At 39.3% G+C, this 20,250-nt stretch overlaps 2 protein-coding genes across 2 annotated transcripts; one reads left to right on the top strand and one right to left on the bottom strand.

Annotated features, from left to right (window-relative positions):
* The first annotated feature begins 2,961 nt into the window (after positions 1-2,961).
* LOC127192233 (olfactory receptor 51I2-like) lies at positions 2,962-3,906 on the top strand. Its single transcript, XM_051149558.1, has one exon. The coding sequence runs from the start codon at positions 2,962-2,964 to the stop codon at positions 3,904-3,906; it is 945 nt and encodes a 314-aa protein (XP_051005515.1).
* Positions 3,907-11,407: 7,501 nt separating this feature from the next.
* Positions 11,408-12,346, bottom strand: LOC127192232 (olfactory receptor 51I2). The gene has a single exon (XM_051149556.1). The coding sequence runs from the start codon at positions 12,344-12,346 to the stop codon at positions 11,408-11,410; it is 939 nt and encodes a 312-aa protein (XP_051005513.1).
* Positions 12,347-20,250: the final 7,904 nt, after the last annotated feature.

Here is a 20,250-nt window from a genome sequence, read left to right as displayed (position 1 = left end):
CCTTATTCCCCTCCCCTATGACTGTTCCTGAGGGGGATTACCTCCCCCGTACATGCTCATAGGGTATCAAGTCTCTTCTTGGTAACCTGCTGTCCTTCCTCTGAGTGCCACCAGGTCTCCCCTTCCAGGGGACATGGTCAAATGTGAGGCACCAGAGTACGTGAGAAAGTCATATGCCACTCTCCACTCAGCTGTGGAGAATGTTCTGACCATTGGCTAGATCTGGGTAGGAGTTTAAAGTTTACCGCCTGTATTATCCTTGGCTGGTGCCTTAGTTTGAGCAGGACCCCTGGGCCCAAATCTGTTTATCATAATGTTCTACTTGTAGGTTTCTAGGACCCTCTGGATCCTTCTACTTTGCCATTCTCCCATGCTTCTCTCATCTAGAGTCCAAAGAGGATGTCCTCCCCTCTGTCCCAGTTTCCTGGTAAGTGAAGGCTTTCGTGGGACATGCCCCTTGGGCTAGTACTCATGCATATTCTTGTCCTGCTTTTAACAGGCAATAAGGTAGCTTTCCAGACAAACCTAGATGGTTACCATTTGCTAACACCATATAACTTGGATTTTAGCACTTGTGCTTTTTCTTTCTTGAAATCTGTTTGAGTCATGGCACAGTTAGTGGAAATAGCTCTTCTGTGAATCAAGGGGTTCCACGGATCTGGGATTCTGATCAGCTCTGATGCTGGCATACAAAATATGCCGTTTCTGGGTCTCAGTTCTATCAAATGAATACTTGAAATTATGGACACTCCAGGACAACCTGACCTTTGACTCTCAACTTCCTCAATATCTTTAAGTGAGAGAAATAACAGAGCACAGGGGAGCACATTTGCTGAAGAGTTTTCACTCTTCCTATTGCTCTAACCATCTCCTTCGTCTCAGGGGACTGCCAGAGGCAGCTTCATAGATCCCAGAGCATGGGAGTGGAAACAGACTAGCACAAATGAAGAGCAAAGCTGTTTTCTGAGGTTTAGAGTACTTGGTGTTTCTCCTCTGGGCAAACACCTTGGCTTCTCCTTCCTCCCAGCCACCAGATCCACCTTGAGAAGGTAAATGAGGACCACAGCCCTTCTTTCACAGGGATCCCCAGGAACCTCTTTCCTAACTTTCAGATTCTGAGATGACTAGGGTAGAAAGATTTCAGCAAAGGCTGTCAATTCAGCATCTCCTCCTAAGAGGCTGCAACCCCACTGTGCTGGCCTGATTCTCCATTTAAGCTGCAGGCCCCGGCATGAAGCCTCACAGAGGCATCTGGTGTTCTGTTTGGCATCCATAGTTTTGATTGGAATCAATGCTTCAGTGTGATTAACTGTGATGTTCTCATAGGTAGCAGACAAGAGCTATACGTAAGAGACTTTGATTGGCAAAGTGGTTAGAATTCGTGAAGTAAACTGGAAACAGAACAGGGCATTCTCAACCTTCTAGAATCTGCTTTCAGTGCTGCATTCTTATCTGTCATTTATTCCATGGGTGACTTGCACTAGAGACCAGAATATTCACATTAAGTAGCTTATTTTATATCAATGTTCATGCTCTTTAAATGTAAAAATGATTTATTAGAAAGTTAAGTTTACAGTTAGTGTGTGGGAAAGTAAGTTCAGATTACTTTACTTGTCTCCTGGATTTTACACTCACAGTGTAGGTGTTAATATCTCATTATTATAGCAGTTCATACATTTAATAACATTTTGCAAGAGCTTAAAACTAGAACTAGTAACCCCTGAGACAATGTGTGCCATTTTTCCTGCCTAAACATCGAGAAGAAAATGAGAAGCCTGAGCATGTAAGGTGGGTTAGCTGGCAAAGGCAGAGGCCATCAAGCTTTATAGGCTGAGCTTGGTTCCTGGGACCCACATGGTAGATGGGGAAAAACAATTTCTACAAGTTGTCTTCTAATTTTCACATATGTCATGGCACATGCTCGTCCACTAAATAGATAAGTGAGAATATGATATAATTTAAAAAGAAAAGGAAATGCAGGCAATGATGGGAGCTCATAGTTTATTAAGGGAGAACGATACTAAGCAAAGAACAACATGCATTTCACTGTGATGAAAAACAATGAATAAAATGTGGTAAGGAAAGAGCCAAACTCTGGAATTACCTTTGGAGTTTACAAGCGGAAGAAGATAAAGGAAATGTGGTACATTTATGTATGTATGTATACACACATATATGTATGTAAGCATGTTCTATATTTTTCTGTAAGCAACATTAGATTACAAGATTTATAAGAAAACATATAGTAAACACAATCATATAAAATGAAATATCAGACTGAGAAAGAAAAATACTATATTACTTTTTATTACTGGATTCCTTAGTCCTTCTTGCAGACTTTCAGAAGCAACTGCTATGCATGTGGCCTGAATAGCATTTTTAAGCCCCTCAAGTCAATGTACATACAGTTCAACTTCATGATATTTGGCCTAAGGCAACATATGAACATACAGGAAGCAAAATCAAAAGCAATCAGAAGCAGAAGGGAGTGAGGTTACTGACCTCTGGCGAGTAAGTGAGGGCCTCAAACGGCAAAGAGGAGATGAGATACTCGGATGATATTTGAGTTCAGGAAAAAAGAAGAGATACAGCTTAGAATCTAGTCAAATGGTGTCATAACTTGCACAGAAGAGGAAAAAAAAATCAGCCTTAACTTCTAAGGAATTGACACAATTTAGCACTCACTGTATGACGATGTCTATAAACCAGAGGCAAGGAAGGCAAGACCATAGAAATGTAAACTTCTGAAAATAAGACAGAACAAGAAAAAATGTCCAAAAAATGAGTTAAAGGATGGCTATGGGGAAAGGGAGAGGGCTTATCAAGTCTGTTCTTTGCAGATCTTTCCACGGTCTTTGGTATAGAAATCTAACCATCCATTCCCTTCTACCCCTGAGACACTTACTGCTTTTCCTATTCTTCACTCTGGTGCATCTCCGTACCAGCTGCTCAGCAACCCTGATGAGGAGCCTCCACACGAACACCTCAGGCACTTCCAGCTTCATCCTAACAGGCTTCCCAGAGATGGAGAGTCTGGAGCACTGGCTGACTGCCCTCCTCTTGCTGCTGTATCTTATCTCCATTGTAGGCAATGCCCTGATTCTCTTCATCATAAAGGAGGAACAGAGCTTGCACCAGCCAATGTATTACTTCCTGTCCCTTCTATCTGTCAATGACTTGGGGGTGTCCTTTTCTACACTGCCCACGGTGCTGGCTTCTATGTGTTTTCATATCCCAGAGACTGCCTTCGATGCCTGCCTGGCCCAGATGTTCTTCATACACTTTTTTTCTTGGACAGAGTCTGGGATTCTACTGGCCATGAGTTTTGACCGGTATGTTGCCATCTGTAACCCTTTGCGCTATTCCTCAGTGCTTACTGATGCCCGTGTGGCCCATATGGGTATGTCTATCATCATCCGCAGCTTCTGTATGGTCTTTCCACTTCCATTCCTCCTGAAGAGGCTGCCGTTCTGTAAGGCTAATGTCTTGACCCATTCTTACTGCTTACACCCAGACCTTATACGCCTACCTTGTGGAGATACCACCATCAACAGCATGTATGGGCTGTTCATTGTCGTCTCTGCCTTTGGTGTAGATTCATTGCTCATCCTCCTCTCTTATGTGCTCATTCTGCGTTCTGTGTTGGCCATCGCCTCCCAGGAAGAGAGGCTTAAGACACTCAACACGTGTGTGTCACATATCTCTGCTGTGCTCATCTTCTATGTGCCTATGATTAGTGTGTCAATGGTGCACAGGTTTGTAAAGAATGCCCCAGAATATGTGCACAAGTTCACATCCCTGGTCTATCTCTTTGTGCCTCCAATGCTCAATCCTATTATCTACTCCATCAAGACAAAGGAGATCCGCAGGAGGCTTCACAAGATGTTATTGGGCACCAAGTTCTGACGAGGGGCACATTTTCTGGAATACTATAAAGCTTAGAAAATTTCCTTATCTCTGATGTTTGAGTGTATCAAGATAGTTTGTGGAATACACACACACACACACACACACACACACACACACACACACACACACACATGAGATATGGTCATACATTAGGGAGTATATGTTACATGCAAAATACAGCCTAGATAAAATCTGCAACTCAAAATATCATGGAATTAGTTATGTCATAGTTTCCTGAAAATTAATTCTCCCCAACACAACAACAACAACAACAAAAAAGGCACATGAATTAGATCTTGTTTGGTCCCAATATACCTGTAACATCTATGTTTTCAAGTAATATAAAAGTGAGTTCATCCATATATATGTATATATATATATGATATTATTTAATAAGAGAATGATGGTTTGGGATGTTTTTAAACTTTAAATTTTCAAGTTAAACAATAGTTATTTGGCCATGGTAACATGTGCTGTCATCACTCAAGTACAACTTAGGGGTAGATTCAATTTCTCCTAAGAAACCAATAAGTACATAGAGTGGAAGATGAATTGATAGTAGAGTCTAATGGAAGGGTCAGTTACCTTCCCATGTTGTGGCAGTGTAGCCTAGTCTACAGGAATATGGGTTCATGACCTAAAATGAATAGATCTTCCCAAAGACAACACGGCAAGTTACAACAGAGCCCAAGAGATGAAAAATGCCAGGGAAATCATAGAATCACACCCATGAACAGACAGAAACCTTCTGATATCCATAAATATGATTACAACCCACATAACACAAGGAGGTGGACACTGGTAGAATTAACTACAGTGGGCTTGAGACTCCACCATGTAGTGGACAGGACATGGAGTAAGTGAAAATTGAAGAGTAACCGAGAAAGCACATACTTTGGGCAGAGGTCTTTTAAAAGTCATATCTCTTTACATTTATTCTTATTAGGTTGTTAAGTTTTAGAAATTAAATCTATGTGGGCCAATAAGAGGATAGCAACAAACAAAAGAGAGCATATATAACTGCCCATACTTGAATGCAAACTAAGAACAGAAAAGGAAAATAAAAACCTACAGATGACATAATGGAGGTAACAGAGCTATCAGAGAAATGCTTGCTGCCAATTGTAGGCAAATGTATCTCAAGAAGAATCTTGAATAGATGGCTTTGTGACAGATTGGAAAAACTACAAACAAAGCTTACAGATTCCAAAGTGTCAGAGCCATGAGGTGACCAAGTACTGCTGCCATATTCCCAAGAGTCTGCCAATCTCAAAAATGCATCAAATGAGCTCTTGTGAAAGAATACATGTCAAGCAAAAGAAAGAGGCATTGAGTGAGGTAAGGAAGGCTCTGAACCAGTAGCAGAAAGATTATAGGGAATCAGAAAGAAGAGAATGCTGTAGTTTTGCAAGACAAGGGCTGATGTGGAAGCAACACCTATATATAGATGAGGGTCAGAGCAGAGATGGGATAGAGCATCCTCCAGAATGCAGAACACGTTCAGCTCTGACTTGGAAACACATGCTATTTTGATCTGTTTACAAGGCTACAGAGCATATTGAAAACCAAAGCCAGTGGAGGAACTTCCCTCCCAAGAATCTTCAGCAGCATCATGGGAAACAACTTATTAGCGTTTGGAGAGAAAGAGGGAAACAGGGCAACTCTATACACAGTCATGTGCAGATAGGCAAAATGCCAAGGATGACAATGAACCCTCAGTTTCCTCTCTCTCTCTCTCTCTCTCTCTCTCTCTCTCTCTCTCTCTCTCTCTCTCTCTCTCTCTCTCTCTCTCTCTCTCTCTCCCCCCCCCTCTCTCAGAGAGAAAGAAACCATCTGAATTCAGTATTTTTAAAAGTTGGAATTTGGAAGCCAGGCAGTGGTGGTGCAGACCTTTAATCCCAGCACTCGGGAGGAAGAGGCAGGCGGATCATTGTGAGTTCAAGGCCAGCCTGATCTACAAAGTGAGTCCAGGACAGCCAAGGCTACACAGAGAGACCCTGTCGTGAACGCCCCACAAAAAATTGGAATTTTGGGCAAGTGAGGTGTTTGATCAGGTAGAGGAACTTGCACCTGATGACCTAGCTATAATTCCTCATCCAACAAAGTTTGATAGGACAGAACTGACTTCTAAGAGTCTCATTGTGGCAAGGCAAGCCTGCAATCACACAGCACAAATAAATACATTGAAAAAAGCTTAAAGCTCAGTTTTATTTATATAATTTAGTTACATAGTAGGGCATAAGGATACGTGAATACTTGAATTTTGTTATAGGGGAAGTACTGTACCCATTTTGAGCTTGGGGAATATTTGCCATTCATACTAATAAATGCATATTTTACTTTGCTCCTGCTTAATAAAAATGGACCAAATACATAAATAAGGGAACTCTAATTTTTCTTTCTGGATTAATGTATTTGTTATTATTAGCAAAATAAAATTTTATATAGTGTATCAACTTCTGAATAAACTAAGGACCCATTAATAATATTTTTGTATTGACTGAGAAGCTTCATTATTTTAAAAATGTCTGATAATAAACAAAACAACATTGTACAATTTGTACCTGTTTTACTTCCAACAACTCTACTTTATAGTTGAAAAGTTATTTATGATATTTGTAAAAATATTCTTATGGACACTTAGATTCTAAATGCTGAGTTGTATTTCTTATTAAACATGATCACAAATCTCCCTTCTTGTTGCAGAATTGTTGCATACAATAAATCCAATCTATTTCCTGCCACTCAGTAAAGGTGATAATATGTCTGCTGAGCAGGAATTTGTTTGAGTTTTATAATTATTTTACTTACTCACATACATTTTCAAAAATTGGCTTTGTGTTATGTCCTGTAGAGAAAAAGCTATTTGACCATCTGCTAAGCTCTAGACTGAACAATATTTAAGGAACAACTCATCTCAGTTAACAATAATAATAGGAACTGGATGTTAAGATCACAAAGAACTAGAGGTGTAGTTCAGTACCAGAGTGCTAGCCTAGCATGCACCAGGCCCTGGGTTCAATCTCCAGCACCTAGGAATCTTGTTTCTCCCACTTGTATTTCCCTTAATAAATAAGCTTGTGGTAGTCAGCCTTGGTTATGCCTTCACATGACTTTTATAGACATTTACTCCACCACTGACACTATTTCATCACACTGCAGTTACTCACAATGAATGGCAAACACCACATGTTCTTCTCTTATTTATGTGGAATTTGAGAAAATGACCTGGATGTAGAGCTCTAACTACTAAAGGGAAGGGTGGATAAAACTCATATTGTATGCATGTACACCAAATCTCATTGCCATGTGTAATTCATACATGTTAATAAAAAAGGGGAAAAGAAAGAATGAAAGGAATGTGTATATAGATACATACATTGTTGACAGACCACAGTTTTTCTGTAACCATTCATGTAGGATTTTCCCCCAGCCTACAATGACTAAATCATATTGTCAGACCCAACACCACATTTCGTACATTGTAGGTTTGAAGAACTGTTATTGAGTGAGGTATTACATTCCTTTAAATAAGGACAATACAAGTTCCAATAATACCATGCACATACCATCACATTAAGGCTGGTTAAGGCAACCCATTTGAGGGAAGGGTCCCACAAGTAGGCAAAAGGGCCACTAACAGCTCACCCTACCAAGGGACAGCTCATGCTCTCACTTTTAGGATTCTCATAAGAACACCAAGCTACTCAGCCATAACATATACATAACATAACATAACATTTATCATAAGGCTTTTATGAGTCTTTAAAAAACATATTTTTATTGATTGTTTGGAAATTTCACATAATGTTCCCTAATCACATTCACTTCCTAGTCATTTAAGGTCCACCCTTTACCCCTGTGACCTCCATGGTAACAAAAGAAAAAGAAGAAGGAGGAGGAGGAGGAGGAAGAGGAAGAGGAGAAGAAGAAGAAGAAGAAGAAGAAGAGAAGAGAGAGAGGAGCGGAGAGAGAAGGAAGAAGAGAGAAGAAGAAGAGAAGAGAGGAGAAGAAGAAGAGAAGAAGAAGAGAAGAGAAGAAGACGAAAGAAGAGAAGAAGAAGAAGAGAAGCAGAGAAAGAGAAGAAGAAGCGAAGAAGAGAAGAAGAAGAGAAGAGAAGAAGAAGAAGAAGAGAAGAAGAGAGAGAAGACGAAGAAGAAGAAGACGAAGAGAGAAGAAGAAGAAGAAGGGAGAAGAAGAAGAAGAAGAAGAAGAAGAAGAAGAAGAAGAAGAAGAAGAAGAAGAAGAAGAAGAAGAAGAAGAAAAAGATATCAGGTTCAACTTTTGTTATCCATATGCTCACTGGAGCATGGTCAAACGCACAGTGGCCAGATCCTTAAAACAACAACAATAAAACTGAGCCCTTAACTATGAGGAGCAGAGGACAAGAATTCTGTGCTTTTGGAATTCAACTCAACCCTCACCATTGAGGATGAGCCACATATCCATGACAAGGCAGGACGGAAGCATGACCTCCCATATTCACACACACTTTCTCTAAACTAGGAATTGTTTACAGACGATCTTAGTTGAATGCTGTCCAATACTTCAATTTCTTAAGTTATAGCTAGGTCTAGGGGGACTTAAAAAAGAAATAAAAGAATTTCCTTTTAAATATTGTTCCTGGGATGAAACTAGATATTTTGTCACTTCAAGATGAAAGAAAATGTTGAATTACAAGGAGACATTGTAAGAAAAACAACAATAAAATCTAATGGTGGTTGGCTTAGAGCTGTTTGGGGTTACAGTTTCAGCGGTGGCCTACCTATGGCTATGACAATAACTGTATGTGCAGTCACAGCAGCTGGAAAAAAGAAAAACAAAATTCCAGTCTCTCCCCCTTGCTTCTGAAAAGCATTAAGACTTCTACTTCATGGTGGGGAAAGGAAGGAGAAAGTAACACAGAGCCAGAGGCCATCTGAGGAGCCACCTAGTCTCTTGCTCCTCCCATGCAGTTCACTGTCAAACAAATGTTCCCCTCTCTGTCTTTGGGCAGATGCCAGAGAGTGTTTTTCTTACTTTTATTTAGCAACTTGCTTAAGTCTTTTGCTTTCATCAATATCTTTATTTAAAAATAAAATCTTTTTGATGTTCATCATCCTCTTTGAGGTAGGTTGGATGTTGCCAGTAGTTAACCTGTCCGTGAATCCTTAAAATAATAAAAACATTTTGAATGCCATGTTATGCATGTCTCTGAGGTTTTTGAAGATGTTACCTAACTATCCTACCTTGTCTTCTATAGAATCATATCTATCTGCCTCACCTAAGATGTATATTCTTGTGGTAAAAGTAGAGTAGTGATTGACATTACCATGATTTGATCAGTATGGAGATCGATTCAAATATGACAAACAAGTCACTGGGAAAAATGTCCTTACTTCTACCACAGACAGAATTCTGCCTAAAAAAGGTCAAGCTTGAATGCAGACAAAGTTGATGGTCAAAGTCTGCCAAGACAGGGTAAGCAATTCTTCAACAATTCTTGCCTCATAAATATGTCTGTCAGATGTATTGGGCCAGAAAGCTGAAGAAGATGCTCCAAAAAAATAGAGGATTTTGGGTGACTATTCAGGTAGAAAACTGTCTTTGTCATCTTCTCATTTGGAAAGCTACTAACCTGCACTCCCGGCATACTCAGGTAATCAAGTTTATTCCTTCTCAAGTCTCTGATTGAGTTGAAGACCAGGTAGCTTACAATGAAGCTCAGTTCTTTAGGGGTTAAGATGATTTTAGGTCTAGATAGATTTTTAAGTTGATAATGACAAGATATGATGGAGATTGATTTACATTCAGAATTTTAGACACACCAAGATGAGAAAGATGTTTCCTTCAAGGCTGCCAAATACAAGTAGCCAAAACACTAAGAATATAACATTTATATAATTCCTGATTGTGTCATGGTTCTTTTTGCTATAGGTAGTTTATTGTATATACATGTAATAATATAAATGTATATGTAAAAAATAAAGAATAAAATAACATTAAAAATCTCATGCCATTAAAATTATTTATTTGCATCCTAAAGGAAGCTATGAGCTTCTTTTATAATTCAGTAAAGTTATTTTTACATTGACAGTTACATTTCACTGCCAACTAAATATCTCTATTTATTTTCCTTTGAAATTTCTTTGCTATATTATTCTATTCTATTTGTTATATTATATGATTCTCTAAAAATTAGCTCAGTGAACCAGTGAACATTAGTGTCTTATGCACTCATAAGTGTACTTTGAGATCTGACTTACAAATACTAACACTCTCTACATTCACAAAGAGCTCCCTTCCCTTGTCCCCAGCACCTATCAGTGACATTTACTCACTAGAGCCTTGCATACTAAGTGGTATCCTCCGCTGCCCTGGCACTCTATATCAGTTTTTCTTGCAAGATAGATTTCATAGTCACCCCCACTTAATTTTTTTCCAGCTAGAAATATGGATAAACTTAATCTGAGATGATAAAAATTACACTAAGGAATTTTCTAGTGTTTGTTAGCTCTCTTCCATTAAATAAATGACACCAAAGGAAAAAAATTCTTGAAGGTCAGAAAAATTATTTTCTAATTGTAAATCATTCCTGTTTTATGATGCATATGCCAGAACTTTGTTTCTTAGGCAACAATTCTAGAACATAATTTCTGACAACTCTTAGCATGGAATTGCATAAGAGAAAATTGTTATGCCAAGAAGGGAAAAGAAAACAGAAACGAGGCCTTCAAGCACATTGCCCACCTACAGAAAAGTCTGTGGCTCAGACATCTGTGATAATGAACCTTGTCTTATTTGGAAAAAATAAAGGCAGTAGACAGAGAAGATGCAGAAGGCGTTTAGTGACAGCAGCAGCTGTGAGTTTTCTCAGGTTCGCTTTGCTCACCCATTTTTTGAGGTGAGTTCTGAAAATATATCAGACTTCATCTTGTGAAGTTAAAGCAATATTTTTGGGGGAACCAGACAGCAATGATGATTTTATGCAACACAAACTAGACAATGGCGTGGTATTCATACAGACACTCTACCAGCATAAGAAACAGACATAGATCTAATCTCATGTGTGTAATGCTGAGCAATTCATTCTCTATGCCTCATGTGATTAATATGAACATTGAGTTAGTCAACGCATATAAATATTTTAGAATAGAACATGGCACACTTAATGACTCACTAAAATTAATTTTTATATTAGGAAAATTTTTATCTTTATAAAAATAATCCCTAGCTTAGGTTAATCTGCAAAATTTTACACGGCTACTCAATTGTCCCCAACATTTACCATTCTTTAGGTGACAGAGATGTTAGCTGAATGCCCCATTTATTTGTATTTCCTTATTTTATGTTTTGTGTCTCCATTTTCCTAGTTTCATAGATTTTCCTCTATTTACATACCCATTCTATATTTATGATATTAATAATGCTAATGCTGCAAATATGACCATAATGATAATATCATCAATATAAACCCATAGGCACTGTAATCATCAGATCCTAAAGAAAGATATGAAAGTCACAGTTTGATACGGTGAAACATGCGGAAGATGGCATGGCGGATATCCTTTGTCTTTGCACTGTAAATGAGAGGGTTGAGTACAGGAGGCACAAAGAGGTAGACATTGGACATAAGGACATGTATGTACCGTGGGGCATGCTTCCCAAAGCGGTGTACTGTAGAGACTCCTATCATTGGCACATAAAATGCAAGTACAGCCAAGATATGAGACACACATGTATTGAGAGCTTTAAGGCGTTCCTCATGAGAAGCAATGGCCATAACAGAGCACAGAATGAGCACGTAGGAGAGGAAGATAAAAAACAGGTCCATGCCAAAGGTAGACACAAGAACGAAGAGCCCATAGATACTGTTGATGGTGATGTCAGCACAGGCAAGCTTCATCATATCTGGGTGTAGGCAGTAGGAGTGGGAAAGAACATTGGATCTGCAGATAGGTAGCCTCTTGATGAGGAAGGGCAGTGGGAACAGGGTGACAAAGCTTCGAGCAGTCACAGCGAACCCAATCCCAGCAATGAATTCATTGGTGAGCACAGTGGCATAATGTAAGGGATCACATATGGCCACATAGCGGTCAAAGCTCATGGCTAGCAGAATCCCTGACTCCATCATGGAGAAAGAATGAATGAGGAACATCTGGACCAGGCAGGCATCAAAAGCAATGCTGCGGGCATCAAAGCAGAAGGTGCTGAGCACAGTGGGCAGTGTGGCCATCGACATGGCCACATCACTGAAAGACAACATGGACAGGAAGTAGTACATGGGAGCATGAAGGCTGGGTTCCACTTGCACAGCCCGCAGGATCACAGTGTTTCCCCCAAGGGCCACAGCATACATTAGACAGAGGGGCCCTGCCAGCCAGGGGTGGAGGGTCTCCAGACCAGGAATACCAGTCAGGAGGAAGGAAACAGGGCGAGTGACATTGAACAGTGCCATAACAGGAAGAACCCAGGATGGGTCTCAGGGTAAGATCTTGGTTGGAGAATTTCAAGATCTGTGTTTGCTGGAGGACAAGAGGCCAGGAATGAACAGATACAGTGAGGCGGTCTCTATAATTAAAAGCTGGTGTATTCATGAAACCACTGGTCTGGAATCAATGCAGGTACACTGCCTTTCTTCATATGTTTATGATCATCAGGCTACAGACGAGGGTAGCATTTCCCTGTTTCGTGGATGAAGGAAGACATTATATTAGTAGTTCAGAGATATCATTTAACAATGAGGAACATAGTCCCACCATATTATTTTCATTTTTCATGCATTTTAGAAGTACCATTCAGGAAAAATATGTATATAGTAATTTAAATGGTTCATTGTTATAGAAGGAAAGCAGGTGTTGGAGTCATCAATAACTCTCGGAAATGTTTAAATATTTCCTTGGAAACAGTTAAGTTCAGATATGTTATTAATTATGAGAGAATTCCCCAAAGATATTTTTTTCAATTTTAGAGATTCACACATTTTATTTATATGCATATGTGCTTATTTGCATTTGTTTATGTACAATATATATGTGCAGGAGCCAGTGGAAGCCAGAAGAGGATGTTAAATACCCTGAATGAAGTTACTGGTGGTTGTGAGCTGCTGTGTAGGGGTTGGGAACCAAAGCTAGGTCCTTGCAAGGGCAGCAAGTGCTCTTAATGTCTGAGCCATCTCGCCAGACCCCAGGGCTAGAATGTATCATGGTGGATACTTGGAAAGTAAGAGGAAGACACAATAAGAGAATGAGCAAGGTGACTACATTCGAACATCAGTTTTCATTGGCACAGTTACTGAAAATAAGGGATTTTGAAAAACTATAAAAAAAAGGTTTTTTAAAAATCAAAATAGGACATGCTTTAGAAGGTAAATATTAGCTTCTTTTTTATATAAGATATATCAAATATGTAAAAATTTAAATATAATTAAATAATTTGATGTGATGCAGAGAAAAATAGGAGAATAATAAAAAGTAAGAAAACTATATTTGTACAGAGACTTAAAGCAGATTCTATTTTTGGACAAAATTATAAATTCTAAATATCCAATAGTTATACTAATCTTCAGAGTATAGGAAGGCATTGTCCCCAAAAGAAACTTTCACACCTTGTACAGTCTCACACACTCCCAAAATATGTGCTATTCATCTCTGCACACTAGACTGAGCACGACTCCCATCCATCTCCATGAAACACCCATTCCCGCTCTCCTCCTCAAACCCTACTGTTGTCACACAGGATAGCCTCACATTCCTCCTCCTCTTCAATATAGATCTGCATACATCTTGTCATGTTCATATTCTCGGTTTATCTGGTGTATAGGCAGCATTTACATGTGCAAACACTCACATGCATATTGATATGTTTATTCACATATATAGCTACGTGCATGAGGATTATTTTCTCCCAGATGTTTTAATGCCACTACTGGCGTGTTACTTAATTTCTATGACTCAGGCAGAGGACATCAAAAGCATGGCTCCTAGGCCAAACACAATTGCTTTTGCTTCTGGAAACTAGACTATGCTATGATAGCCATATGGAAGCTGATGTGATGAGGGGAGGGTGTCATTGGCAGTGGAGCAGAACTGCTTATTCCTGGCTCGGGTCCATATTGACTTGGGAAAACAAATAATCACTGTATCTAGTATGTGGCTGTTGTGTTAAAGAAAGGACACAATAAATCCTTTCCAGCTTTAAAAAAATATTATTTAGTTAAGTAATGGGTATCTATAAAGATTTGCACAGGTCTGGAAAGGGGTGTGAAGTAGGCAGAGTTAGTTTCCAGGAAGATTTGGTTGCAGTCAGTAGATCTCAGTCAGCACAAATGAGAAAAGCTCTTCATGGCTTATCTGTAGTTATAACCAGCTGACTTCCCTTATTCTCTTAAGCTGATCACTTGGTACTGGGTAACCAATTGGAGTGTCTTCTGTGGAGAAGATGTTTTCTTTTTCTTAGAATGGAAACTATAAAAGCAAAGTTCATTTAACCATGCTTAAGCTTTTAGTAGCAGGGATAGGAGATAGTCCTGAGTTCTGAGTTTTGCTTTGTTACGTGAACTTGTGGCAATATTGCTAAACCTTTGAAAGTTTGGCTTTTGAAGCTTAGAAGCTGGCCATGGGAAATGAGTTACTTGGCGAAGTATAGGGAATTATAAAATAACTGAGTGACAACTCCAGAGTAACAACCCATTTCTCAACCCCTGATGTTCTATCATCTATATCTATTCTACCAGGAAGCTGATATCAAGACACTTTCTACCTAGTCCACGTGACTCTCACCTACTCTTACTCATTAAAACTATCTCTTGGAGCAGGATTTTAGACATCAGCTGTCTCAGGCTCCACGGTTTCAGAACTCACCAGAAGACAGGCAGATTATAGACACCCTCAGAACATGCTCTTCTTTTTGCCTGAGTGAATTCATGCCTGTTATTTTATATCTCCCCTGAAGTCCCATGGAGAGAGAGCACTGAGATGAACTTTGTGGTCTGGAAAGTCTTCAGGGAGGCCCAGGTCTCCTGAAGTCTTTAAAAGCTGGTGCAATTAAGTCATGTAGTCCTTCATCTGAAAGTGAGCTCAGTTAATTCTTTCTCCAACACAGCACATTATTTGAAATTGTTGGGCAGACCCCATGAGGCTTAATATCTGAGAAATCTGATTTATGAAGTAGGTAATGTGTAAACCCAAGAAATAGTGACGGGAAAACAAGTTATTGTTTATTCCTTTCCCTTTGAACGTGTTGAGTGGGGCTGGGTCTTCCTAAATCCTCTGTTGAAACTCTGTTCTCTGAATTTTGGAGGATCATATCCGTATATAGAGTCTCCTCTGATGAAAAGTTAGCATTTACAGTCACATGTCAGACTTCCTCCCACTCTTCACTTGCTGACACTGGTCTCTGGCTACTGTACTGGGGAAGGGGAAGTTGCATGGATCACCAGCTCTCACGTATTTACTTCACCTATTAAATAGTTATAGCTGTCCTCTCTTTTGGGGAATTCACATTCAAAGAAGCTTCTCTTTGTTGTTTTCTTACTATGTGTTTAAGTGGTTATGCCATTGACATCTATGCTTATGAATCCTTCCAAATCACAGATTTTTCTTTGTGAGAGCCACTTGAAGAGGACACTGGGCAGACTCATGCAGCTCCCTCTAGGATGTGTCTCATCCACGAAATGCAATGCTTCCTCTGTTCCACAAATAAATGCCTGATCTCAATGCTTCAGTTTCTTCTCACTCATAAACGTCCTATCTCAAGGCTCCAACCACTCCTCCCTCAGTCCTGAGAAGTGGCAACTTTAATGTTATTTCCAGTTAACTCGTGTTAAGTGCACGTCATATTGTGTTGATTATTAGATTTAGATGTTTGCGAATCACATTCCAGGAGGAAAGGAAATCAGAGTTCACTTATGGTCCAGTCAAAACATAAGAACCAATACTTTTTTCAAATTGGAAGCTGCTAACCTGCATTTCTGATTCACTCAGGTAACTAAGTTTTATTCCTTCTCATGTCTCTGATGGGGTTGAAGACCAGATAGTTTAGTTTTACAATGAAGCTTAGTTGTTTAGGGCCTAAGACGATTTTAGATCTACGTGGATGTTTTAAGATGATAGAAATGAGATATGATAGAATTTTAGACTCACCAAGATAGGAAAGATATTTTCTTCAAGGTTGCCAAAAACAAATAGCCAAATCACAATAGGGTAATATTTATATAATTCCTGATTGTTTCATGGTTATTCCTGCTATATGTATTTTATATTATTTATGTGTAATAATATAAATATATATGTAAAAAGGAAATTTATTAAAAACATGTATATACATAATTATTAACTATGTGTTAGAGAACATGACAGACAAAATATAATTCAAAAATATCATCAGGACTTGCAAATTCATGAGATGGCTCCTAATGTTCTGGTGGGATGTGTACAGTTTACCCTTGTTCATTCAAATGTTGATTTATCCACCACACTCTCTGATTTCAATCAGGACATCTCATTGTGATATTTTATTCTAAGTACATCCTGTTTCAAGTTTCTGTAAACATGTCACCATTGGTTCTCTTTATTGCCAATAAAACAAACTAGCCAATGCTGAGCAATAAAAGAGAATAAGGTAGGACATATTTTTAAAATTATTTATTTATTTATTTATTAGCATATACATTTTTATTATTACATGTAAGTAGAAAAATTACATGCAGCAAGAAGAACCACAAAATAATCAGGGATCATATAAATGCTACATTCAAGGTGTTTTGGCTAATTGCGTTTGGCCACCAGAATGAGAAGGAAAAAAGAAAAAATGATGACAGAGACAGTTTGCTGCCTGGACAGTCACTCAAAACTTTCTATAACGTTGGAGCATCATCATCAACCTTCTGGCCTAATCTAGCTGGCAGACATATTTGTGAAGCAGGAACTATTGAGGACTTACTTACCCTGTCTTGGCCGAGTTTGGCAGTCGACTCTGCCTGTATCCAAACTTGCCCACTTTCAGACAGAATTCTGTCTGTAACAGAAATGAGGACATTTTCCCAGTGGCTTGTTTGCCACATTTGAAGCCATCTACATAAGGAGGATCTTTGATACTCATCGTCTTCTTTGAGGTAGGCTGGGTGTTGCCAGGAGTTAGCCTGCCCTGTTGTCAAAATCTTTAAGGTATTAAACTCTTCTTCTTTTTTTTTCCTTCTTTTTTTTTTTATTAATTTATTCTTGTTACATCTCAATGTTTATCCCATCCCTTGTATCCTCCCATTCCTCCCCCCGCCATTTTCCCATTATTCCCCTCCCCTATGACTGTTCCTGGGGGGATTACCTCCCCCTGTATATTCTCATAGGGTATCAAGTCTCTTCTTGGCTACCTGCTGTCCTTCCTCTGAGTGCCACCAGGTCTCCCCCTCCAGGGGACATGGTCAAATGTGAGGCACCAGAGTTCGTGAGAAAGTCATATCACACTCTCCACTCAACTGTGGAGAATATTCTGACCATTGGCTAGATCTGGAAAGGGGTTTAATGTTTACCTCCTGTATTGTCCTTGGCTGGTGCCTTAGTTTGAGCGGGACCCCTGGGCCCAAATCTGCCTATCATAATGTTCTACTTGTAGATTTCTAGGACCCTCTGTATCCTTTTATTTTAATGCCATATTCTGTAGGTCTCTGAGGCTTTGAAGACTTTATCACACCTTACCTATCTATAGGATCATAGTTATCTGTTAAACTTAGGATGTATATTCTTGCGATTAAAAATAGGCAGGTAGTTGACATGACCATAATTTGATCAACTAACAAATGGCTTGTGTTATTTAATTATCCTAATCACCCTGCAATAGCACATCTTAATCAAGTGAGGGGAGGAGAAAGAGGAAGCAGTAGAGGTTGGAGCTAGGAGGAGAGGCCACGGAAACATCAGGAGAAATGAACCGGGCCGAGGAGATGATTTAAAAGCAAGTATAAAGTGGGAAAACAGAATGGGAGGAAACTATACTAGCATGGAAGTTTAGGATAGAGTAATTATTGCACAGCATTGTGCTATAGGCTAATTAAGTAGATCCTGGTCTCCCTGTGTAGTTATTTGGGTATACAGCCGGTTAAGGAGTAACTGATGATTTCACTAAAATAATAATTCAATATTAAATATTCACAATCATTTGACACCCTAGATAGGCCCGGGTGAGGAAAAGTTGGGATTTAGAATTATGATATGGTGCAGTTTTGAAAGAAGAGTGTCACAAAAATGAAAGTCAATTTTTACAATTGAATTAATTAATTTATTCACTTTACATCCCAATTGTAGCCTTGTCCCTCCTCTCCTCCTGGTCTCAGCCTCCCTCCCTCTTCTGCACCCTCACCCCTATTCCTCAGAAAATGGAGCTGCTCCTTACTCATTCACTTGAGCTCATCAAGTTGCATCAAGACTGAGCACATCTCCCCCTGTGGCTTGGGGAGGCAGTCCTGACAGAGGGGAGTGATCAGGAAGCAGGCAACTGAATCCATATCAGAGACACCCCGTGCTCCCCTTACTAGATAGGGGAACCCACATGAAGCCTGAGCTGCCTTTCTGCTTCATTTGTGTAGGGGGTCTAAGTCCAGCATATTCGTGTTCCTTGGTTGGTGCTGTACTATATGATTAAAATCCACTTCCAAGTGAGTGCATTCCATGCGTGTCTTTCAGGATCTGGATGCTGGATGCATCTCACTCAGGATGATGAAGGTCAAGTTTTTAAGGAGAGGGTGTGGGTTAGGGTCTTGGGCTTTCTTGCAATTAGAGGAGAGGTTAATAGTGATTGAGATTTACTCCACAGAGAAAGGGGTTTCGAGGAGTTTTCTGTTTCTTCTGAGATATTTAAGAACACATAGTAGCTTGTTTCAAGAAATATTGGAAAGCTGCAAAGTGGAGCCAACTAATACTTCTGGTACGAGTCATTTGTATTTGAGTGGAGAAGTATTGCCAGAATAACACCCCAGAATAAAGCAAATATGACCATACAACACCCTTCCTGGCCAAGCTCTTTGTGTCCTTCAGCAGCTATCTAAGGTCCTTTATGACAAAGAAAAAACACAGTTTGAAGCACTTAGCTATAAAAATCACAAAAAATAACAATGAAGATGGAATTGAGAGACAAGTTACAATATAGCAAGCACAATAATTTGAAATGAATTTTATCCTGGAAATTGTTTAGGCAGATCTCACAGCAACAAACAAAGTGAAGAGCAGATGGTGAAACATCCTGGGGACTTACAACAGCTGGATGCCACTGCTGTGGAAAGATGTGAGGTGGCACTATTAGTTCCTAGCAAAAGTGACCTCAAATGGGAGAGGTGTGATGTACGTGAAAGACACCCTGAGGTAAGACTAGGACAGATAGACTATATCTATGAAAGCATCGCGCCAGCTGAATTTATCTGAAATATGGCTGATACAATACTTTGGGATATTCCACGATTAACAATTGAGCACTTGCTTTATGGAGAACAGACATGTAAGGGTAAAGAGTGGATCCTAAAGCATGCAAGCCTTGCCTTGGTAGGACAGAAACACAATTAATTCACCTCACTCTGATTATAATGTTAGCAGGGTAGTGTAAATATAAGCACATGGGGTTTAATGTTCATAATAAGCACTGTGCATAGTCACTGTAAGACCATAAGACATGACCAAGTAACTGATGAGTCTCTCAACTTCTGAAGAATAGAGATTGTGTTGTACATCACACTCCTCTTTCTCCAAGTCAGCCAGATTTCCCTGGGAACTACTTGAGCATTTATGTATTAGTGAACACTACTTTTGTCTTCAGAACCTGACCTTTCCAAGGACTGATGACTTTTTGTTTGTAACACTATTTTTTTCATGAAAAGGTGCTTGTGCATGGCTTCTATCTACTCATTGCACATCCCATTAACTATATATATGTATGTATATATATATATATGTATGTATATATATATATATATATTCATATCTTGACTTTTGGAAACTGTTAAAAGTTGTGATGTAATTACACATTTCCCTAAATGTGTGAACATTTATGTCATTTATTGCGATTCAACATTTTACGTAGTTCTTCGACTTCTTGTAAATATATGGAATGTAAATGTTTGTAAATGACTGAGAATCTGAGGCTGTACCTGTGGGCATCTCAGAGTGACTGTGCATGTGTATGTATCCGTGCATCACATGCAGTGTGCTGACATTCCCAGCTAAGGAGGAATTGACACACCGGTGAGAGTAGATTACAGCATCAAAAATACCAAGGGCAAGAATAAGACCCTCTTGGGTGCAATTACCATTTGTAACATCTCCCTTATTCATTGATGCAACCTTGCTAATTATGTTACTTTCCCGCTCCTCCATTTCC

The sequence above is a fragment of the Acomys russatus genome, chromosome 7 (genome assembly GCF_903995435.1).
Source record: "Acomys russatus chromosome 7, mAcoRus1.1, whole genome shotgun sequence".
Taxonomy (NCBI): Eukaryota; Metazoa; Chordata; class Mammalia; order Rodentia; family Muridae; genus Acomys; species Acomys russatus.
The sequence above is the reverse complement of the archived record's forward strand: the minus strand, read 5'-3'. Positions and strand labels throughout refer to the sequence as shown.